This window comes from Moschus berezovskii, chromosome 7 (genome assembly GCF_049115385.1).
Source record: "Moschus berezovskii isolate FMDL1 chromosome 7, NW_MosBer_1.0, whole genome shotgun sequence".
NCBI lineage: Eukaryota > Metazoa > Chordata > Mammalia > Artiodactyla > Moschidae > Moschus > Moschus berezovskii.
The window spans coordinates 70,571,901-70,596,186 of NC_142466.1; the positions used below are offsets into that span (position 1 = coordinate 70,571,901).

General features: G+C 50.0%; 1 protein-coding gene across 3 annotated transcripts in view; it reads right to left on the minus strand.

The window, feature by feature from the left end:
- Positions 1 to 3,766: 3,766 nt before the first annotated feature.
- The window catches only part of CORO2A (coronin 2A), a 62,613-nt gene continuing 42,093 nt past the window's right edge, over positions 3,767 to 24,286 (minus strand). For all 3 annotated transcript variants that reach the window (XM_055427119.2, XM_055427120.2, XM_055427122.2), the window contains 10 exons: positions 15,464 to 15,580; positions 14,355 to 14,504; positions 12,724 to 12,903; positions 11,916 to 12,032; positions 11,113 to 11,217; positions 10,298 to 10,394; positions 9,166 to 9,278; positions 8,753 to 8,843; positions 7,709 to 7,983; positions 3,767 to 6,694 (listed from right to left, as the gene is read on the minus strand). In XM_055427119.2, coding sequence (XP_055283094.2) covers positions 6,563 to 6,694; positions 7,709 to 7,983; positions 8,753 to 8,843; positions 9,166 to 9,278; positions 10,298 to 10,394; positions 11,113 to 11,217; positions 11,916 to 12,032; positions 12,724 to 12,903; positions 14,355 to 14,504; positions 15,464 to 15,580 — 1,377 coding nt within the window. In that variant the 3' untranslated portion in view covers positions 3,767 to 6,562. The remainder of the gene's footprint in view (positions 6,695 to 7,708; positions 7,984 to 8,752; positions 8,844 to 9,165; positions 9,279 to 10,297; positions 10,395 to 11,112; positions 11,218 to 11,915; positions 12,033 to 12,723; positions 12,904 to 14,354; positions 14,505 to 15,463; positions 15,581 to 24,286) is intronic.

A 24,286-nucleotide genomic window follows, 5' to 3' on the forward strand; every position in this document is an offset into this window, starting at 1 on the left:
TATCTACATTTTTCATTTTTCCCTTAATTCTCTCTTGTCCTTTCCCCAAGAGAAATAACCATTCCTGCAGTTGTGAGAAACTCTTCTGGAAACTCCAGTTGCCCCCACGCTTAAGTCTCAGCTTCTATGGAATGTCAGTTGGCATTATGGAAGTTCCTCAAAGAATTAAAAATAGAACTACCATATGATCCTTAAAGCTCAACATTCAGAAAACTAAGATCATGGCATCTGGTCCCATCACTTCATGGGAAATAGATGGGGAAACAGTGTCAGACTTTATTTTTCTGGGCTCCAAAATCACTGCAGATGCTGATTGCAGCCATGAAATTAAAAGACACTTACTCCTTGGAAGGAAAGTTATGACCAATCTAGATAGCATATTAAAAAGCAGAGATATTACTTTGCCAACAAAGGTCCATCTAGTCAAGGCTATGGTTTTTCCAGTGGTCATGTATGGATGTGAGAGTTGGACTGTGAAGAGACCTGATCGCCAAAGAATTGATGCTTTTGAACTGTGGTGTTGGAGAAGACTCTTGAGAGTCCCTTGGACTGCACGGAGGTCCAACCAGTCCATCGTAAAGGAGATCAATCCTGGGTGTTCATTGGAAGGACTGATACTAAAGCTGAAACTCCAATACTTTGGCCATCTGATGCGAAGAGTTGATTCATTGGAAAAGACCCTGATGCTGGGAGGGATTGGGGGCAGGAGGAGAAGGGGACGAGAGAGGATGAGATAGATGGATGGCATCACTGACTCAATGGACATGAGTTTGAGTGAACTCCGGGAGTTGGTGATGGACAGGGAGGCCTGGTGTGTTGCGGTTCATGGGGTTGAAAAGAGTTGGACACAACTGAGCGACTGAACTGAACTGATGATCCAGCAATCCCACTTCTGGGTGTATATCCAAAGAATATAAAGTCAGAATCTCTGAGGTATCTGCACTCCCATGGTCACAGCAGCACTATTTACAATAGCCAAAATATGGAAACAACCCAGGTGTCCATCAATGGATCACTGGAGAAAGAAGTGGTGTATATATAGGTATATAGGTATAGTGAAATGTTATTCAGACTTAGAAAGGGAAATCCTACCTTTTTCTAAATAAATGAGCCTAGAAGACATTATGCTAAGTGAAATAAACCAGATGGAGAAAGACAAATACTGTACCAAATCTAAATATGTGAAATCTAAGGAAAAAAAAAAAGTCAAACGCATAGGAACAGAGAGTAGAAAAGTGGTTGCCAGGGGCTGACAGAAAAAGGTAGGGTGGGGGAAAAGGGTACAAACTTTAAGTTACGAACCCATAAGTTCTGGGGATCTAATGTACAGCATGGTGACTGCCATTAATAACACTATATTGTATACTTGAAATGTGTTGAGATTGGCTCTCAAATCTCCTTACCATGCACAAAAATGGTAATGTGAGATGATGGATGTGTTAATTAACTTCATAGTGATGACCATTTCACAATATATTTACATATTGTCATTACCTTGTACACCTCAAGAAATCACAAGCAACATAAATATATACAATTTTTGTCAATCACACCTCAATAAAGCTACAGGAAAAAAGTCTCACCTCCTGCCTACAAGGTCCTTGCCTCTTTAAAATTTTTAAAAATTTTTATTATTTATTTGGCTGTTCTGGGTCTTCATTTCTGCATGTAGGCTTCTCTTGCTGTGGCTTCTCTTGTGGTGGAGCACAGGCTCTAGGGCACATGGGCTCAGTAGCTGTGGCACATGGGCTTAGTTGCCCCATGGCACGTGAGAATCTTCCAGGATCAGGATTGAACCTATGGCAGGCAGATTCTTAACCTCTGGACCACTAGGGAAGTCCCCCCCTTGGCTCTTAATACCCATGATCTCTGCCCTGTCTATGCTACCCTTTGCTTGTTTCCAGACCAGGGAATAGGTAGTTTTCTCTGTGTGGAACACTGTTTTCCTCAAATGTGCTTTGCCTTGTTTACTCCTATTTATCCTTCAGGTTTCTGCCTAAATATCATTTCCTCTAGGAAGCCTTCCTTGCTTCCCCTCGAAGAGCAGCCTGCATGTCCCCCTACCTTGGCCCTCCCTTTCCTTCCAATCAAGACTGAGGACTCTTCGGAGGCCAAGAACCAAATCTGTCTTGCCTGTTTCCCAGGCTGGTTTCTGGCCCAAATAAGTAGGTGTTGTTGTTGTTTGTTGTTTAGTTGCTAAGCCAGATGGAGAAAGACAAATACTGTACCATATCTAAATATCTGACTCTTTGCAACTCCCATGGATCCCACCAGGATCCCTTGTCCAGGGGATTTTTCAAGCAAGAATACTGGAGTGGATTGCCATTTCCTCCTCCAGGAGAATCTTCCTGACCCAGGGATTGAACCTATGTACTTCCCTGGTGGCTCAGATGGTAAAGTGTCTGCCTACAATGTGGGAGACCTGGGTTCGATCCCTGGGTTGGGAAGATCCTCTGGAGAAGGAAATGGCAATCCACTCCAGTACTCTTGCCTGGAAAACTCCGTGGACGGAGGAGCCTGGTAGTCTACAATCCATGGGGTCACAAAGAGTCGGACACGACTGAGCAACTAAACTTTCAAACTTTCTCCTGCATTAGCAGCCGGATTCTTTACCTCTGAGCCACCAGGGAAGTCCCAGCTGTCCTCTAGTCTCCCATAACTCCCCATCTACCAGTCTCAATAACACAACATGGTGAACACAGGTATTCTCTGCATAACCTTGCACTTGGTTCCTGGAAGGCCAAGATCACATTTATTCATTTCTGCGCCCTGAGTCCTTGTGCATGCAGACGGCTCTCAGCAAAAGTTGGTTGTTTGAAAGCATGAGAGGATTTATTTTGGCTGTATCTAACAGCTCAGTTTCTGAGGCTGTTGGCTTAGCTGATCCTAAACACTGAGAAAGCAGTGACTGTCTTGCCTACCTGATATTATTCCCAGCACTTTGTCTGGAACCTGGCACTTAGTGGGTAGGTACAAGGGCAGATGAGAATTCCAGGGAGAGCCCATTCACTATAAGGAGAAGCACTCCATGTTGCCAGAAGTGGGTGAACCTCCCTGGGCCTCTTTCCCCTAGACTGTGGGGAGCGATTGGTACTACTCATCCCATCTCCCTGAAACACACTTTTCTCTAACCTTCCAAGATCCCACATCCCCTGGATTTCCTTGCACCCATAGCCACTCCTCTGATGTCATCTCATCCTCCTCAATCTCAAACTGTCCAAAGAGTTCGTAACCATCTCTGCAGGACACTCCCTAGGCACTGCACCTCTCCATCCAACTGCTTTCCTGGATTTTCGAAACAGATCTCTCCTGCATCTGTCCCTACAAAATAATATACTCCTCTCCCAGGCTCCCTCCAAAAGTTCACTGTATGCCATCTTGCTTTCACAAAAGACCTACGTTAGTATTTGTTTTCACTAACAGAAAACTGAAGCGGATTTTCACTTTTGTTTAAAAAAAAAAAAGAAATTCAGCATTTGTTTTGTGCAGTTATTATAGAGGTATCAGGCACCTCCTGGCACCCCAGGCAGTGAGAGTGGTACTGTCAAACTCCTGCAGGAATGACGCTCAGCATTTTTACCATTAAGCTGTCTTAGCTTTGAACTGTGTCTGTGAGCATCTGTGCTTCACCTTGACTTATTTTGCATTAAGATAATTGCTTCTTCACTTTTTAGCCATTGTGGCTTATGAAAAGTTTCATGAGCACCTCTACTTTCAGATAGAGAGGGAAACCTGTATTTGTGAAACAAATCAAGGAAAACATATATTAAAATGTCTAGGCAGATGTTTATTATTTTGTTACCTTCTTTCCATTGCACAATTCCACATCTATTTATTTTCACTTTTAGTTATTTTTTTTTATAAAGGTACAAGGAATTTCAGAAACAATATTAAAACAATCAAAGGATTTCAGGCACGGTTTCGTATTAAAAGCATAGCTCGATTTCTGACTTCCTGCTTCCCTCTATGATACAATCTCAAATGATTGTAGATACACCCCAGAGCTCATCTCCCAGTGCTGTCTTCACTCTCAGAAAGTTCCTGAGTCAATAGTCAGGGGGTTCTTAGGGTATGGAGTAAGGAGATGAGTACACAGTCTGCTTGTCCTGAGCCTGAGGGCCCTGCAAATGCTGGGCAAGTCCTACACTTCATCAGCCAAGAACAAAAACAATTTTTAAAAAATGGCTTAAAAAAATATCTGATAAAAATTACCCATCCCTCTCCCTTGCTGTGAAATAATTTAAATAATTTATTGTAGATGTAAAAAAAAAAAAAGGAAAGGAAGTTTGTTCATGGATGCCTTCGTATTGTTTTTAAGCACGAGGTACGGGTCCCTTAGGGGTGGGGAGAGCTTGAGCAGGAAGGAAAGGCTCCGTGTGGAGGAGGCATGTGGGCAGCTCCCCAGACAGGACCTCACCTTCCTGCCTTTCAGCTTGTGCCTTTGGGCTTGATGATTCTTCATTCTCTGAGGCTAGGTATTCCCTTTTGAACTTGGGGATAACAAAGCCTAGCTCATCCGTATTAGAGTAGGACGGGTCAGTGAGTGGGGGTGAGAGGGCTTTGTAAACTGTGAAGTGCTGGTCACAGGTGAGGTGGGGGGAGATAACCCCATTCAGTGGAGCTCTGCTTCCCCGACAATGCCTGAGATTCGGCCTTTGGCAAGCTTGGCAGGACCCAGCAACTTAGTAAACACGACAGGGAACGTGGGTATCTGGTGTGTGGGCAAATGAGGGGACTCAGCCATGGCAAGGGGAGGGGGCCATCAGGAGCGCAGAGCCCCCATCGTGCTGCAGTCAGGGGTCCCAGAGACCCCCAGGATGATGTTTCCTACTTTTTAGGAGCTTTCAGCCTGGACTTAGAAGATGAGGTTGGAGTCCCAGATCCTGTCTGGCGCTCACTATCCTCATTTTCACTGAAAATAGGTACCGATGGACCAGTCCACTGGGCCTCTGTCCTGACTGTGTTGCAGAATCATCTGGGAACTTAAAAAACATATACCAGGCCAGGTCCTACTCTGGAGATTCTGCATCAGTGGTCTGGGGTTGGGCCTGTATATCTGTGTTTCCTGAAGGCTCCCAAAGGAATTCAAAGGTACAGCCTGGGTTGAAACATACCAGGCCTGAGTGGCCTCCTGCAGTTCCCATCTTAGTTCCAGGATCACCCTGTGCTTTGGGCAAAACTCATGGCCGGCACAGCCTTGGTAAGGAGGGGCACATTTAACTTCCAGCATTCCCAGCCTCTAGCTGGGTTGTTGTACTGACCACTGTGAGAGAGCACCTTAGAGAAAGGGCTTAGAATCCACAATAGAGACAAAGAAAAACTGTCAGTCTGGAAGGGAAGTCAGGATCATCTGGCCCCAGTTCCTTGCCCACTACAGTCATCCCTCTCCAGAAGCCCTCTTGGGTGGGTGCCCATGGGGCTCTGCTGCCCAAGCACTCCCCACCTCCTGGGGACCTCTTCTGTTACCTTGGGCTGAAATCTACCTACATCATCCTGGAGGAGGCAGGCTCTATGACCTCAGGGCTTTGGTGGTGGCAGTCAGTGGTCACGGGCACCACTCTGCTGTCTGCATCCCCACCTAAGGGACAGTGTCTACACATATTTGGCTGATTCTGGTTGAAGGGAGACAGGATGGCCTTCTGTCTGTGTTCCACAATTGGGAGGAACCTTGACTTACTTCCTGGAAGTTAAACTTCCTCTGCCCCTTTGTCAATGTCTTTTGAGTTGCTGCAGCAAACCCAGATCATCACCCTGCAAAGTAGCTTTCCTCAGGTCAAGGCCAAGGTTTTTTCATCTCAGGTGGCAGATCCTCTAAAGGACAGCACATTCCAGGGGCCTCCTTGCTCAGATGGAGAAAGTGAGACCAGAGAGTGAATGAGTTCCGAGAGGTCACAGAGCAGGTCAGGGGCACAGATGAGGCCAGAACCAATGGATTCCTGCCCTGTGGGCTGAGACCCGCACATGTGCTGCCTCACAAACAGCAGACAGACCCAGGAGATGAGGGGCTCAGCCCAGCCCAGCCATGGACTCTCTGGGGACCTTGATCACATCCCTGTCTCTGGGCCTCAGTTTCCCCACCTATGAAATAAAGAAGCTGGACCATGCCACTTCTTCGCAAACTTCTAATTTTTAGTAGGAGAATTATGTATTCCATAGAAGCCAATATTACAAAACAAAACAGCCCTCGTGGCTTAACCTTCCCCACCCTGCCTTGCTATGAACCACAGCTTGAAAACCAGAGGCAGCTTCACCTCCTAGGTCCTTCCAGCTCTAACTTTCTACAGCATTGTTTTCCCCTTGAGAAATTATTGTGGACCCTTCAAAACAAGTAAACAGAAGGCAAGGTATCATCTAAAAAGAGTCAGTTCAGACACCATTGTTTTAAGAAGGCAAATGGAAAATCGGCAGCAGGTCCCACTGGAATCTTTCAGCGATGAAGAGTTTCATTTCTGGTAAAAAATATAGAAATAGTAGCTGTTCTCGGAGGACCTGTGGTTTGGTTCTGAACCTCCTCATGGAGCCGACTGGTGTCCCTGAGGGCGAGGAGGGCAGAGGACTCTGCTCAGAGCCTTGGTGAGCTCATACGCAAGTTTCTGATCTCCAGTTCCAACTGTTTGGCCTGGACCTCGCGCTGGGTCACCAGCTCCCGGAGCCTTCGGATCTCATCTTGTTGCCGATAGAACATCTGCAGCAGCTGGGAGAGCACAGAGCAGAGGGGAGGGTGATTGGGCTGTCCTGGGATGCAAGGGGGCAGGACACCAGCAGAAAGCACTGACATTGCCCCTTTGTCACTCAGAAAGCGGGGGTGACTATATTAACATGGCTGAGGCTCGAGGAGGCAGCCATGGTAGATCTTTTACAAAAACCTTGTTTTCTTCACCCAGTAAATGAAATTCAGAAAAGAATTTCAGATATTTCTTGTCTCCTTAGATTTCCCCACGGGTGGAGAAAAGGATACTTGACCCTGAAGTCCTGGAGACTGGAGTTTTCACCACCACTAAACTATGTGACCTTGGACAGGTTACTTACCCCCACTGAACTTCAGTTTCTTCCCCTGGAAACTGGGGGTCAGAAAACTAACCTCAGCATTATTACAATTGCTGCCAGTGTACAGGATGGCACTAGATGTTGGGTGTTCCCCCTAAGGATCTTCGTTACTCCACTGAATGCTGACAACACCCCATGAGGGCGGCAAGTAATATTAGTGCTCCCACGTCACCACTGTGGAAACAGGCTGGGGGAGATTCAGCCCCTGAGTCCCAGAATTAGCGCTCAGGAGAGCCAGACTCAGAATCCCTCCAGGAGACACCAGCCCTTGCATCTGTTAGCTGCTACTTACTCCCTGGGCTGTTGAGAAAATGCAGTCAGATGATATGAGTGCTTATCTAACCGGGACCCAGCACACGGTAGGCACTTAAAAGCTGACTCTGAGAGCACAGAAAATCCTAGAGAGTCAGAACCGGAAGGGACTTCAATACCCAAGTCAAACCCTGGTCTTTTTACAGATGGTTCCTCACCATCTGTAAGTAAACCCACCATATCTTGGCATGTGGATGGTGCTCATGACTTGCTTATTAAATGAACCAGCAAGGTGAGTTAAGTGGCCAGGCCAGGCCACACTGCTGGTCATTTTTCTCACCTTTGCTTTCTCCGCCCCCAACCCCAGCTGCTCCCCTCCCTTGCAGACCCACCCCCACCACGTTCGCACCTCGTTCTCTGTCTTTGGTGGGGGGCATTCAAAGATGTCAAAGCCATCAGTGAGCCAGGCTTTCTTCTCCTCCAGTCTCTGTTCTGCCGCCCACCTTGGTGCCTTCTCCTCTAGCAGGGAGAATGGCCTCCGGCCATCCTCTGCAACCAGCCTTTCTGTCTCATTGAAGAGATGAGGCGAGGTGGGGGCCGTGGGCACGGAGAGGGTTCTCTCTGAGGACAGAAGCTGTGGGCTCAGAGGCTCGGCACCAGGCCTAAGGGACATCAGGATGGGCTCTGGGAGGGAAGCAGAGGGCTGTGAGAGGCTGGAGAGCCCCTGAACGTCTCGGGCCCGAGGGGCGCTGACACACACGGAGCCACACACAGACACAAAGATACATGCCACACGTGTGGCCCCATGCAGACAGGCACAAGCCCACAGGCTAGAGCAGAGTGCAAATGCACACTCATGTGATTAAGCAAGGCTTGGTTTGCACGAGCTGCCCCAGAACACCATGAGCTCCTCCTGCCTGTGCTGCACTCTGCCAACTACCAGTTCATGAATTCTTGCAACACCCGCCTCCCACTGTGCAGGCCCTTGTGTTGGCAGACCCAGGAGGGAGAGTCAGGACAGGCAGAGCGGGCAGAAGGGTCCGGGCAGGAGCCACTGCCTACAGGGTCTCTGGGGTCAAAGACTAATTGCAGAAGTGGTGGGAGGATGGGCAGGGGATCCAGCTGAGGCTGCCCAGTCACTCTGCACAGCTCAGGGTTTAAAGACATTTTCCATGGGGCAAAATTCCCTGAATTGGGGGGAGTTTTCTGAGTCACTTGGGGCAAGCCCCTTCCTGCCTCGATCCATATGTATGGATCCTAATGGCCGGAATCTCACCCACTGGACCCCCAGGAAAGGCCCCTAGTTGCTCTTAACCAACTGTCAACCACCAATCGTCTGGGGTTATGGGTTACGGGAAGACACAAATATCAGCCAGACCTTCTCAGTCACTTGGGGCCACTGGACACTCAATGTCCCCCACATTCACCTGAGCCTTTTCTCTGCCTTCCTCACCTTTATTCATCCCACTGAGCCACTCCTGGGCTGTCAGAGAGGGCTGGGCACTGGCCGTGGGCGGGTAGATGTCCTCTTGGTAGGATTCTGACTGCAGGAGCAATCAGGACAGTGAGAGTGGGGACGGTTGGGGGAAACTCTTAGAGAGTCTGGGGTGCAGACTCTCCCCCAACCCCTGTGAGTGGAGGAAACTGAGGCCCAGAGCAAAGGGACGCACCCCAGGTCACAGAGTAACTCAAGAGCAGCGGTGTGAGGGAGAGCGCACTGACCATGGGAAAGGCTTCCCTTTGAGGAGGGGACATCAGCCTCCCGGTGGCTCCCCAGGGGCATGGGCTACAGGCTCCAGGCCCCAGGCTCCTCCTTCTCCAGGAGGGGCTCCTCCCTCCCTCGGAGATGACTCCCACTGCCCTTACCCGTCGGGGTACAATCATGGATACGGGCTCGATGAGGCTTTTGGTTGTGATCAACTTGTAGAAACGGAAGATCTCACAGGAGGACACGTCGAGACCTCTCTTTGGCATAACACCTGTGGGGAGATGACGGAGGAGGGCCATGAGATTCCTCAGCAGGGGCCTGAGGCAGCAGGGCCCCAGGGCAAGTGGCAAAGCCAGGCTGCACACCCGGATGTCAACAGCGACCACCCTCCTCCCACTGTTCTTCCCTCAACAGAGTCCTACACTGAGTCAGGCCCTGTGCTGGGGAGATGGGGTTGGAACCATCAGACTTTGCCTCCCATCTTTAAGGATTTTAGCCAGACTTTTATAGGAAGTGTGCTCTGCTCAAGGCCCTCCATCACTATCCCCCACAGCTCCCAACCCAGATGGTCTTTTTTTAAAAAATTTATTTAGGTTATGCCACTTTAAAAAAAAAAATTAGGTTGCACTGAGTCTCAGCTGCAGCATGTGGACACCGAGTTGAGGCATGCAGGGATCTAGTTCCCCAACCAGGGATTGAACCCAGGCCCCCTGCATTGGGAGTGTGGAGCGTGACCCGCTGGACCACCAGGGAATTCCCCCAGATGCCCTCAGTACAGGGACTCCAGCTTCCTTTTGATTAATGTCTGCATGCTATCTTATCTTTCTCCATCTTTACTTTTAATCTAGCTGTGTCTTTATGTATAAGTGGGTTTCTTGTAGAGGGCACAGAGTTACATCCTGTCTTGTTTTGTTTCTTACCCCTGCTGCTGCTGCTGCTGCTAAGTCACTTCAGTCGTGTCCGACTCTGTGTGACTTAGGTCAGTGTCCCCCATCTTCTTGCTACTGTTGTAACTGCTCAGCTTTCTGCTAGAACACCTTCATACTCTCCCCATGCCTTGCTCTGCTTCCCTTTTGGCTTCTCAGGTCTTGCCTCCTCCAGGAAGCCCTCTCTGGTTTCTTCCTATGTGCTCCCAGAGAACTTCCCACATACCTCAGGTAGAGCTCCCATTGACTCAGAGTGTTGACCTGCTATCTCCCCTCCCAAATGGGGAGTCTTTTAGGGCAGGGCCTGCAGCTGACTCATCCCTGTCTCCCTAGGCCCCACGTGGCCTCCGTGTCCCACACTCACCGATCCCCTTCTGTGGATTATAGGAGTGGTATTCCATCAGGTAGTTCAGGTGAGGTTTGTTGGCACTGATCTCATAGTAGTGAATGTTCCTGTCTCCCTGTGGAAAAGAGGGTACCATTCAGAGCCGGGTCCCACAAGCCCCCCTCCTGGCCTCTCTGCCAAACATCAGAAACCTGACGCTCACTATGAGTGATGAGTTGGCAGAGCCACCTCACACAAGGGCATACCAGGGAATGGTCACCAAGGCAGCAGGGGGTCCTCACTTTAACACTCAATCCCCCCAACCATGACTCAAAGCCCACCCATGTGCCTCCAAGGCAGAGGCTTGGGGAGCACAGACCTGAACCCCACTCCATCCAAGAGCTGCACACGAAGGTCAAAAGTGGGGTGTCCTGAGACCATCCAGTGGGTCTTACCCCTGGGGCACTTCAGATTGTCACTGTCATAATGACTGGGTGGGCGGGTGGCTACTGTGCCTGACACTGGGGTGAGGGGCCAGGCATGCCGAGTACAGGACAGTCCTACCCAGTGAAGACCCCCCTCTGCCCCAAATTCGAAGGTGCCCCTGCCAAGAAACACCAACTGGTCCCTTCTCATCTGGACCCAGAATTGGGGGCGGGGGCAACCAGCTCAGGGTGTCTGGCCAAAGCCCTGGCCCAGGTGTTCCTGTGGAGCCAGGAAGGTGGGAGAGGGCTGGGGGCTCACCACGGGGGTAGAGGATCCAGCCACTCTTGCCTGGCCCTGCCCCTGGCCTGCACTCCAAGGGCCCCAAGCCAGTGGGGCTAGGTAGCGCCTCCCTCCTGTGCCAGACTGACCTTCCCTACCACGTAGAGCATGTTGGTGTCCGCATCATAGAAGGGAAACAGCACGCCTGAGGAGCCATCGAGGTCAACCTCTGTGACAGGCACAGAGAGGTCATCCTGCAAAGGAAGGGAGACCAGGCAGGCCTGTGGGTCACTCAAGGAGGACCTTGGTGATGCTAAGAATTCCTGCCCCAGGGCTCTGTGTGTGTGTGTGTGTGTGTGTGCGTCTGAGAGACCGACCACCTCCTTTTGCCTTGCTGGCATTTTGCCTTTAACAAATCACTTCTCATACGCGTGACGTCACTCCAGCCTTCCTCCTCCTGTATTATATCTACTATGAGGCAAGGAGATTCAGAGAGAGAGAAGAAGCAGTCTGTTCAACTCTGGCCAAGAGCTCCTTGAAATCAATACTACTTGGCCTGGTCCTCACCCGCTTCCTCATCCCCACCCATGTTGAACAGGCAGCTCTTCTTGCTCACATGCCTCCCTATTTCATCCTAAGTCCTTGCTCCAGCTGTTCCCCCCATCCAGAAGGCCCTTTCCTCCTCCCACCCCACCCCGAGTCCTGGTCCCAGGCTCAGCCACCTTCCCTCCCTGACACCGAGGCTTCTCCGACGTCCTAACCCCTCCCCTCCTTGAATGACAAGGGGCACAAGGTCTGGGTGAGTGCCACCAGGCTGTTGGCACCTCCCTGGTTTTCAACAATCAGTTTGGTCAGTGAGTGAATGCACGAATGAACAGATGAAGCCAGCACTCAGCTAAGGGGTGCTGGGGGGTGGTGCGGTGAGGGGTGCTGGTCCACTCTGGTGACTCACCTGGTCCCAAAGGGCCATCTGCCGGTTGTTCCATCGGGATGTGCCTGTGGACAGCAACTTCTTCAGGTTCCCCAGAAATAGTACTTTGTTGGCCCGGTGCCCTTTATAGTTGGCTTCCTGGAGTGACATGTGTGGTCAAGGACTCCTTGTCTTCCACCTGAAATGCCTTCTTTCCTCATCCCAGCTCTGCCTGGGGAATCCTTCCAGAGGCACCACCTCCAGGAAGCCTTCCTGGATCTTTCCCATCCACATAGTCTCTCCCACTATTTTTGTTGTGGGTTCTTTTTTAAATTAAGACAAAGGCAGACTTCAGCCCAGTTCCAAGTTTTTGCTAAGATTATTATTGAGCATCCACTACATGCAAGTGGGTACTGTCACCTGGGTTATTTCATTTAAACTTTCCAGAGGAAGGACTAATGTCCTATTGTTGCAGATGAGAAAATAAAGCTTCAGAGAGAAGAAAGCACTTGTCTAAGGTCACAGAGTGGATAACAGTGCTACCTTATGGTCTCCTGACTCCATGCCATGCCTCTTGACAGAGCCGAGGCATATTGACAGCTTTGGAGTTAGAACAGGTTCAAGTCTCAGCTTTCAGTGTGGGCAAGTCCCTTAGCCTTTCTTAAGTCTTACTTTTCTCATCTGAAAAATGGGTATGATATACTCAACACCTCCCAACAGATGGGGATAACATGCATAAAGACTTTGGCTAGAAGACTGACAGCATTACTGCTCTGTTCTAAGAAGTCCCTATGCTCCCCCCATGCCCACTCCACTCCTTGCTCCTCCGACCCCAAGCCAGACCCCTCACCTGGAGGACGGTTCCTGCTCGGGGGTCTAGAACCCGAATCTTGCGGTCTTTACAGGCAGTGGCCAGCAGGCTGCCGTTGGTGTTGAAGGACATGGAGAGGATCACGTCTTGGTGACAGTTAATTGTCTTCACGGGGCTCATGATTACAGACTCTTTTGAATCCAGGTTCCAGACCATCACCTGCACAGCAGAGAGCCAGCTCTGAACCCAGCCCCACCCCCAGCTCAGTCCCAGTCCCCACAGTCACACGCCAGCCAGGCTGCAGTGAAACATGGTATCCCCGGGAGGGAAGCCACAGATGGCAGTCTGGCCAAGAGGCCTCGGGTGAGAGGATGGATCTGCCTGCTGAAGTGGCCACGTGGCAGGAGAGGGAAGTCAGCAGTCAGGCTGCCTAGCAGTGAAAAGAAAACACCATCTGCTTGGAGCAATGAAACATCCATGCTGGGAGGACCCCAGGGAACCAGCTAATCCAGGGGGTTTCAAACAGTCATTAGCAACAGTTTCCACCACACAGTTAATAAGGAATGCCATGTTTAGCTGCACAGGCTGTGCACTGCACAGCTCCAGGGCAACCCATTCCCATAGTCCAAGATGTGAACAGAGCCCCCTGGAGTTGTGTACAGATAAAACTGTACAACCATAAGTAGTGAAGTGAAAGTTGTTCAGTCATGTCTGACTCTTTGCACCCCATGGAATTCTCCAGGTCAGAATACTGGAGTGGGTAGCCTTTCCCTTCTCCAGGGGATCTTCCCAACCCAGGTCTCTCGAATTGCCGGTGGATTCTTTACCAGCTGAGCCACAAGGGAGGCCCATAAGCAGCAGCATACTCTATCTAAACAGATAACAGAGCACTTCTGATCAGAGCGGGGTAGAGGGCCTTTCAACCACTTCCATCCCACCCTCTTATCCATCAGAGGCTTCTGAGGTGCCTCTATAAAGCCTTATAGAGTTGTGAAAGGAAGCGTTTAGAAGTTATGATGGCATCAACCCCATTTGTGTACAGATTGAGGCCCAGAGAAGAACAGGGACTTTTCCAGGTCACACTGCAAGTCAGAGACTGAGTGGGAACAGAATCAAGATCTCCTATCCTGTGAATTTTCTCATTCCACAGGGCTCACAGCTTGCTAACTTGACAGTCAATGAAGAAGGGTGAGGCGTCTCTGAGCAGGGTCCAGCTCACCCGCTCCAGGAAGACTAACGGATTGAATAGTGTCCCACACCAAAACTTATGTCTACCCGAAACCTCAGAATATGACCTTATGTGGAAATAGGGTTTTCACAGATGTAATGAGGTATCAATACAATGAGGCTGTACTGGATTTGGGTGGGCCCTACGATGACCGATGTCCTTATAAGAAGAGAAGACACATAAATACACAGAGAAGAAGACAGAAGATGGAGGCGGAATGAAATGATGCAGCTATAAACCAAGGAATGCTTGGAGCCCCTAGAAGCTAGAAGAAGCACAGAAGGACTCTTCCCTATAGCCTTTGGAGAAAGCATGGCCCTCCTAACATCTTGGCTTTGGATTTCTGGCCTTCAGAACTGCGGGAATACATTTCTGTTGTCTTAACCCACCCAGTGCGGTTCTATGTCAGGGAAGCCCCAGGAGACTAAACACACAAACCCACCTTGTAGTCGTAGCCGGAGCTGAAGAGGATGTTGGCAGCTGTGGGGTGCCACTCTATCAGGCCCACTTTGCGGGCATGGCCCACCAGCTCCTTCCTGAAGGCTGTGAGGTTCTTGGTCAGCAGCTGCTTGGGGATGTCCCAGATTTTAATCTGTCAGGAGAGACACGGCCCAAGGGGAGTGTTAGCTGGCATCCCCTCGCACCCCGACAACCCTGAGCAATAAAACTGGTGGTGCTCTGCAGCAGGGCCAGGGCAAGTGTCTCCGTATCCACCTGTCATTCAGTGGAGAGGCAGCAGGGGCTCCTCAGAGGGACAGGGGCTTTCCCAAGGTCCTCTGGCCCAAGCAGGGGCTGGAGATGAGCCCAGGCTTCTGGGAATCTGTGCCATCCTAACTGATAGGTGAGTGGATGGGCCATAGGCCTGATTCCCAGGCTGGAGATCACAGCAAGTCCACCTCTCAACCTAGAATATGCCTCAGAGTACAGCAGTCGCAAAGGCTCAGGGGAGAGCTCCGAATGCCAAGAGGAAGGGTTTATGCTATATCCTCAGGGCACTGGAAATCCAGTGCAGTCTCTGGAACAGGACAGGACAGGGACAACCCCCAACCCCTTCTGTGAGAGGGGCCCCCTTGGATGGCCCAGAAGAGGAAGACTAAAGGTGAGAAGGTAGGCATTTAATGCTCCCAGTCTTATCCTTTTAAATCTTCCCTCTAGGTAAGATCTTCCCTCCCCACTGTCTATGAGATTATATGGCATAATATTTTCAAGCCACAGTAAAAATGCCCTTCACAGCATTTTTTTTTCCCTTCACAGCATTTTATCAGTTTCCCAGATGTCCATTCCCATCAGGAAATGACACTGATCCGCACTGGATGGTTGGGAGCTATTAGGCCCATTTTATAGATGGGGGCACCGAGGCCCATAGAGAGGAGGGGTGGCACCTCAAGTCCCACAGAGCCCAGAACTTCTCTTCTATCTAACTCATGCCCTCCTTACACAGTGACCTCACCTTGTGAAGGATGGAGGAGTCAGGAGCGTCAGAGCTGCGTCCAGGTGCCATTCTGTCTCCCTCCACCCCAGCCCCACTCCTTTCGGGAAAGGGGCACTCACCGTGGCATCTTCAGAACAGGAGGCGATCTCAAAATCATTGAAAGGGTTCCATTTGACATCTAAGACATTCCCTCTGTGCCCGCAGACCTTCGGGTAGTGGGGGTCCAACTTTCCTGTCTGTAAAACAGTAGCCAGGGAGGTTGAGGAGAGGATGCGGCTAATTCCACTTTAGTATCTGGAGGAGGGTCACAGAGCGGACAGGAAGACATAGAGGGCGGAGCTAGTAGTGAACCCAGGACTGACCACTAATCCCTGTGTGATCCTGGGGGAGTCACGACACCTCTCTGAGCCTCAGGAAAATGAAGGCAGTAATAGATGTTTCAGAGAGCTCGAGTGAGGTTCATCGGAGGTGAGGTATGGGAAGGGTCTAGCGCCAAGTGTCGAGTACATGGTAGGTGTTTAATAAAAGGACATTCCTCTTCATATACTGCTGGCTGGAATGCAAAAATGGTGCAGCCACTGAGGAAAACAGTCTGGCAGCTCCTCAAAAGGTTAAACAGAGTTACTACATGACCCCATAATCCTACTCCTAGGTACAGCCCTGAGAGAAATAAAAACATAGGTCTACAAAAAAACTGTACACCATTGTTCACAGCAGCATTCAAAATAGCCAGAAGGTGGAAACAACCCAAATGTCCATGAACGGATAAATGGATATATAAAACTGTAGTATATTCATACAATGAAATATTTTTCAAAAAAGGGAATGAAGTCATGTCCAACTCTTTCCGACCCCGTGGGCCTCTGTCCGTGGGATTCTCCAGGCAAGAATATTGGAGTGGGTTGCCATTTCCTCCTCTGGGGGAATCTTCCCGACCCAGGGATAAGAACCTGCGTCGCCTGCATTGCAGGCAGATTCTTTTATCGCTGAGTCACCCAGGAAGCCCCAGTATATTCATAAAACGAAATATGTTCAAAAAAGGGAATGAAGTGCTGACACATTCTATGTGGGTGAACACTGAAAGCGTCATGCTAGTTGAAAGACACCAGACACAAAAAGCCACACACTGCATGATTCTGCTTAGATGATGTACCAGATGTGGTTTTGCTGCGTGAGCAAAGGAACACACCCCCTGGGACCTAGAATTCTGAACCCTGAGTGATGCATGTGAGAAGTCCAGGATAGGGGTAATTCCCTGGCTGTCCAATGGTCAGGACTCTGTGCTTTCACTGCTGGGGGCCTAGGCATGTCTCAAGTTGGGGAACTAAGATCCCAGAAGCTTCTAGGTGTGGCAACAACAACAAAAATCCAAAATAGTTAAATCCATAGAGACTGAAAGCAGATTCGTGGTTGCCTAGGGCTGGGGGGAGAGGGGCATGGGGAGTGACTGCTAATGGGTATGGAGTTTCTGGGGGTGATGAAGTTATTTTCAAATTAGTGGTGATGGTTACACAACATGTGAATATCTAAAACCCACTGAATTACACACTTAAATGTTGAATTTTACAGTACGTGAGTTATGAAAGTGAAAGTCACTCAGTAATGTCCGACTCTTTGCGACCCCATGGACTATACAGTCCATGGAATTCTCTAGGCCAGAATACTGGCGTGGGTACCCTTTCCCTTCTCCAGGGGATCTTCCCAACCCAGGGATGAAACCCAGGTCTCCCAGATTGCAGGTGGATTCTTTACCAGCTGAGCCACAGGGGAAGCATGTGAGTTATACTTCAATTAAAAACAAAGGGTGGGTTTTTCCTGGGGGCACAGTGGATAAGAATCCATCTGCCAATGCAGGAGACACAGGTTCAATCCCTGATCCAGGAAGATCCCACATGCCATGGAGCAACTGAGCCCGTGCACGACAACTACTGAGCCGGTGCTCTAGGGCCAGGGAGCTCCAACTACTGAAGCCCGTGCACCCTTAGAGCCTGTGCTCCACAACCACAGAAGCCCCCACAATGAGAAGCCTGTGTACCACAACTAGAGAGTGGCTCCCATTCACCACGACTAGAGAAAAGCCAGCGCAGCAACGAAAACCCAGCACAGCCAAAAATAAATAAATCAAAAATCCCCTCTTTCCTGCCGAGAATTCCTGTCTAGGGGCTCGGAGGACAAACAAGTTTCACAGCCTTGCAGCTAAGAATTCCTGGGTCATAAGAAAACTACACCAGTTCAAGCACAGAAACTGGCAGCCAGCAGGAACCAACACACTGATTTTACACATCACACTGCATGACCCTGGCAGTACAGGGCCCAGAACTGGGCCCTCTGCCTGCCAACGCAGACACCTCCCTCATCTGCTACCCAGCCTCAGGTTCTAGAGCCCACCCACCCTTATATTTGAGTGAAGGAGACAGGGGAGAAGAAAACTGGCTGACAGCCACCCATCTGCAGATCATTACAAGGAACCTGGAGGACAGGCCCAGTGCAAAGTGCTGGGTGAACATGGGACGTAGTACTTGACCTCACGTAACTAATAGTCTTGGGGATATTTTAAAATGTATTTTCAAGGACAGAGTGAACTCAGGGAACACCCACAGGCTCTTCTTCCCTCACCTGCCCAACTCTGCAGAGACCCCTGCACTCTTGTGGGATGTCCTGAGACCATGGCCAAGGGAGAGGAAGCAAAGACCAGGGACGCTCTATGGCCTTGCCTCCTAGGGCTACAGAGAGGGCAGCTGCCGTGACTACAGACACAGGGCACCCCATTACCTCTGGCAAACTAGGAGACAGACACCTGAGCCTCTGGTTCATGCATCTTAGCTCTGAAAACAGGCTGTGGTCCCAGGCTCCCCTTCAGAAATCCTCTGCCCAATTCCGATCTCATTACTTGGGAAAGGGTCTTAGATATCTCTTCCTAGACTGGATCCCTTCCAGGAGGGAGAACCCTATAAAGCACATGATTTGACAAATTGGGATGTGAATGGTAGATAAAAGTATTGTAAAGCTCAACTGAGTGAATCTGACAATGTACTGTGGGTATGTAAGAAAAAATTCCTATTTTTAGGAAACATACTAGTATTTAGGGATAAAGGGCAAAGATATAGGTAACTTACCATCAAAGGGTTTAGAAAATAAAAAAATACTTTCACGTACATTGGAAAAGACCTGAGGCTGGGAAAGATTGAAGGCAATAGGAGAAAGGTGGCAGAGGATGAGATGGTTGGATAGCATCACCAATTCAATGGACATTAATCTGAGCAAACTCTGGGAGACAGTAAAAGAGAGGGGAGCCTGGCATGCCGCAGTCCATGGGGCTGCAAAGAAGTGGACATCACTGAGCGACTAAACAACAACAGACATTCAGAGAGAGAGAAAATAAAGACTGTGGATGCGTCATTTGACAGTGCTGTGTGAAGTGAGTGAGTGAGTGAAGTCGCTCAGGCGTGTCCGACTCTTTGCGACCCCGCGGACTGTAGCCCACCAGGCTCCTCTATCCATGGGATTCTCCAGGCAAGAGGACTGGAGTGGGTTGCCATTTCCTTCTTCAAGCGCTGTGTGAGGAGGTAAGCAAAAGATCAATTTCTTTCAGATGGTTTAGCCTTCTTCATGGATGAAGAAAACGGGACCCCTGGGCAGGGAAGAGAGCAGCAAGGCAGCACCTGGAGTGAGGGCCCTGAAAAGAGATCACCACACCCACAGGCCCAGCTCAGGTCTCCATGGGACCATCGTTTCAGCCACCAGGTCATTCTCTACTGTCCTAAAATATGCCTATTAATCTCTTCCTTGCAGGGTGATGAGGGTAAAATGACGTGCTGTAGCTGAAAAGTCCAACAGTGATCTCCTACAGTAAGTGCTCAAATAAGAGCTTTTATTATATGTACATGTGTGTGTACACGCACACGCATGTGTGCTAAGTTGCTTCCGTCATGTCCGATTCTTTGCGACCCTAGGCACTGTAGCCCTCCAGGCTACTCTGTCCATGGGATTCTCCAGGCAAGAATAGTGGAGTGGGTTGCCAACACACACATACATCTACATATGTGTATATATATATATACATATATATATACTTTTTTTTATAAAAGTTTTTGGTTGTGCCTCTTGGCATGAGGGATCTTAGTTCCTCCCTGACTAGGGATGGAACCCACAATCCCCTGCATTGGGAGCACAGAGTCCTAACTATTGGACAGCCAGGGAAGTCCTACACATGTACACTGAAGTTGAGAAAAAAAGACTGGAAGGAAATGCATCAAAATGTTATTCATGGTTATCTCTATATGGTGAGCTAAATGGGTCTGGTTTTTTTAAAAATCATCCTCTGTATCTTAAAATTTTTTTTCTAAACTATAAAAACTGTGTAAATTTTGCAAAAGGTATTTAAGAGGGAGGTTCAAGAGGGAGGGGACATGTATACCTATGGCTGGTTCATGTTGATATATGGCAGAAACCAACACAATATTGTAAAGCAATTATCCTTCCATTAAAAATAAATAATTTTTTTTAAAAAAGGTATTTAAGACAAGACTGCAGACTTTCTGAAAAGTTCAGGTCCTTACAGGATTAGCTAAAAATTTCTGATAAAACTGCAAAGCCTGAGGGGCTCTGCGATCAGGAATGGTAAAAAACACAGCAAAGCTCAACTAGCCTGCACCTGTGGTGGGCATTACTAATGGATCACTGACCACCTCCACCCCCACCTCCCAGACTGGAGGAGGAACTTGCCCAGGGTCATGGGGAAGGTGAAGGGCGGAGTTGGGCTGGAGCCCAGGGTAAGCCTGTGGCATACTCGCTGTGGTCTGAGGGAGCACCAGTCCTGTCTGAGTCAGCGTCCTGACCCCCTTCCTGCACACAGTCTATCCCTTCCTTCTCTCGGATCATTTCCTGGGCCAATGGGCCAAAGCAGTCAGCAGCACTGTCTTTGGCTATGGCATACCCAGGTGCTCTCAAAGCCTTGATCTCTACACTCTGGCCCAGGGCCAAGCCCCAGTTTCTGCCCTGAGAAAGGTTTCTCGAGAGAGCTGATTGTCCCTGGCCTTAGCTGACTAGAGGTAATGTGTCCAGGAGCCCCATTCAGACTCCAGCCTCCAGCTCTGTGAGCCTCAGACTCGGAGGTGCCTGAGATCCAGGCCTGGCTCTGGTGGGCACTCCTCCCAGGCCTCCAAGAGCAGAGGCCCCAGTCCCACACAGCTTCTCTTCCTTCTTGGTGAACAAAGGATGGCAGGTGGTCTCCAGAGGCTGGTTGGCCCGGTGCCTAAGAGGGTTTCTGTGGGAGGACCCATATTAATAGACATTAGCCAGTCTGATGGGCTATTGACTGGGCTGCTAAAAGCCCTGTCAGGACAGGGATATTTATAATCCAGAGGCCACTGCTGCCTTTCAGCCCATTAGGCCAGCAGTCAGCCAAGGACAGGACTCTGATTTATGGATGTGTGTGTGTGTGTGTGTTCTCTAAATGGGGGCTTCCCAGGTGGTGCTAGGGGTAAAGAACCTGCGTGTGTGTGTGTGTGTGTAGTCTCTAAATGGGGGCTTCCCAGGTGGTGCTAGGGGTAAAGAACCTGCCTGCCAATGCAGGAGATGTAAGAGATGTGGGTTCAATCCCTCAGGAAGATGCCCTGGAGGAGGGCATGGCAACCCACTCCAGTATTCTTGCCTGGAGAATCCCCATGGACAGAGGAGCCTGGAGGACTATGGTCCATAGGGTTGCAAAGAGTCGGGCACGACTGAAGCAACAGCGCACACAGCACAGACTCTAAATCAGAGGAGACACACCTGTCCTCTTCGTAGACGCCAGAGAGCTGCTCAGCCTGGAGAGACAGCACCTCTGAGTCTCTGAGGGGCTATCCTGGGGCAGATGGAGTGGAAGGGACTGTAGGACCCAGAAGGCAGAGCCAGGTGGGCTGGGACAGGAGAAGCTATGGGGTTATTGTCATGACCTTAGGGCTCACAGGGAACCCGCCTCTTGGTCAGTTTCCTCATCTACAAAATGGCAACAGTAGTAGAATCTCAGGGTGGATGTGAGGATTAAATGAGTTCATACACATGGAGTGCTTAAGACTCTGCCTTGGGAATTTCCTGGTGGTCCAGTGGTTAGGACTCAGACCTTTCACGGCCAAAAAAAAAAAAAAAAGATTCTACCTGGTACATGGTGAGCTCTCAGGAAATTCACTAATGTAAGTTCATCAGAACTAATCACAATTGCCCAGTTTTATTGTTGCTCAGTACTTTGCAGGGGCCAGGATGTACTAAGTGAGGCCAAGGTGTCCTCAGTGAAGGCACTCAAGCACATTATTACATCTATAAGGAACATGTTTGCAAGTATTTTTCTTTAGGAACCATAATTTCAGGAGTCATTTATGTGCCAGGCCCTGTGCTAGGGGCTCTGCTCAATTATTTAATTTCCCTCCAGCCACCCCAGGAAGTAGTGCAAGAATCCCCATTAAGAACGTAGAAGCTGGGGATAGGAAGGGTTGATAATCAGAGGCACTCTAACCACGGCAGAGCCGTGAGTACTGGGAATGCTTTCTCTCACTCATGTTCTGCCTCTTGCTATCCTCACACCATAGTTATCATCAGCATCATGCAGGCCTTTCAGTGAGGACCTACCATGTGCCAGATCTTATGTCCCATGCAAGTGGCAGCAGAAGATGAGTTACTCATGATCTGTGCTCTCCAGGAGCCGCCAACCTGTGGAGGAGGCAGGATATAGTATACTCAGGGCTCAGAGGCAGAAGAAATGCCCTGGGGGATCAATCAAAGAAGGCTTCCTGGAGGAGGATGCCTTTGAATTGGGCCTTAAAGAAAGACTTTGACCAGACTAGGATGAAGGGGAGGCCACTGCAAGTCAGAAAGGCTGGGCCATACACAGATAGGTTTTAAGTAGAGAGATCCTAAAGCAAACAGGAGGAAAAGTAGACTGATGGGTAGGAAGGTAGAGAAGTCCAGACAAGAGGGGACAGGCCACCTTGCATAGAGAGATGCACATGGAGAGATGGACAAGTGGACAGATGAGACATGTCCTAACTAGAGTCAGTGAGATGTAGCCAGAGGGCTGCCCAGAGGAAACAGCTGAGCAGGGAAAAGACAACAGGAGTGTTCCCTAATCTTGCGAATACACGTGCGGCTAAAATGCAAATCATGTTCCCAGGAGGATTTAGGGAACGCCTCATTCATCAGCCCTCCTCTCACAGGCACAGATGCGCCTGGGGAGGGTCCACTATAGAGCCCCACACCCAGGGCTGGAAGTGGTGAACAGCAGAGGCTACCTGGTAACCTTGCTTGGTCACCTCCAGAGGTGGGGAGCCCACGTCCCCGCTAGGTGGCTAATTTCACAGTCAGACCTTGTTACAAACTGTGAGCAAACACTTCTTACTCGGAACCTGGTATAGCCTCCCCGTGGCCCTCCCCACTCCCCTTACTCTCCACTTCTGGTTCCAGCTCTGTCCTTTGGACCCCAAAGGACACCTCCACCCCACGCCACCTCCCTGGTCCCAGGCCAGCTCCCTTCCAGGCTGAACAGACTCTTAGAACTGGAAGAGACTTTCTCCCCCAAAGAAAAACAGTGAAACAGCCTAGCACACACCCTGCATCTCTACTGTTTCTCGAAGTGGGGAACCTGAGTATGGAGGGAACAGGTGTATGTGGTGGAGGGCTCTGAGGTTTACAGCGTCAGCTGGGATGTGGATGGAGAGTTCTGGTGAGAAAGGCAGGACTTTGTGTGCAGGCAATGGGAGAGGGGGTGGGTCCTAGGAGTGACGCGGCATGACACAGGCTTAAGCAGGGTCTGGCTGGCCTCCAGGAGCACAGCAGTGAAGTGCTCCCCTCCCCCTGCTCCCAGGCACCTGTTCACCAGGCATCCCTTCGGCCCCCAAGCCCATGCCCTCCTTTGGTCTGGTCTACCCCCAGCGATGCTGCAGGGCCTGACCCCAGAGCTCTGCCTGTTCTTGTTGGCATTCCTCCCGATCTCCACACCTCACAGCAAAGTCCACCTCCCACCTGATCAGGTGGGCCTGCCATAGGCCTGGTGCCAGGGTCCAAAGCCCAACCTGGCATGTCCCCCAGGCTCAGGGCGGGCGTGTCCCCAGACCTCCCCGCTGAGCCTTTGTTCCCTGAGCGCAGCCCTTGGTTGCCTAGGCTGCCAGCGCCACCCTGCAATGGGTTCACCCTGGGTCACAGGGTGGAAAAGAAAGCGACTGTGGAGTCACTCCCTTTGGGACACCTGACACCACATGGGGCAGCCTAGCCCTTCTGAGAATAAATCCCATACACGGTAGTAAAGCCAGGAATCTTCCAATCTTGCGCTAAAATAAAGAATTCGCTAAGTTGTCCCTTCCTGTCTTCCTTTACTGACATTCTCTGTGCCTGGATGGGACTTAAACCCTGGTAACTCACAAGGAACCGATGTAAACCAGAGCCAAAACTCAGGGGTGCAGGTTGGCTGAGTGAGAGTGGGGCCCCAAGACCAGGTCCAGGTCTGGGTCCACACCCTTCCTGCTCAGGGTCCTTCAGACAGTCAGCTCCCTGAGCCTCGGCATCTTTATCCATATAATGGGCTAATAAAGGTGCAGCGTAAGCCCTGTCCCTGCTGACCACATGGAAAAGGGCCTGCAGGCCTGTCTGCCCACGTAAGCATTGCACCATGGGAGCGGCATGGGTCCTTTTCCTCTCTCAGCCTCTCTCTCCTGCTCCATCACACTGGATGTGGTTACTTAAGAAAATGTCAACCAAACGCAACGTGTGGACCTTCTTGATGCTGATTCAAACAAACCAGGAGCAAAGAGGCATTTATGAGGCAATCAAGGGCTTTTTCACATGATAGGAAATTGCTGTGATCCTGGCATTGTGGTTATGTCAGAATAACCACATTTGTTACATCACATTATGTTCTGTCAATAACAGAAAATGTTATTATTTTATAGAATTGCAAACTGAACTCTGTGGGG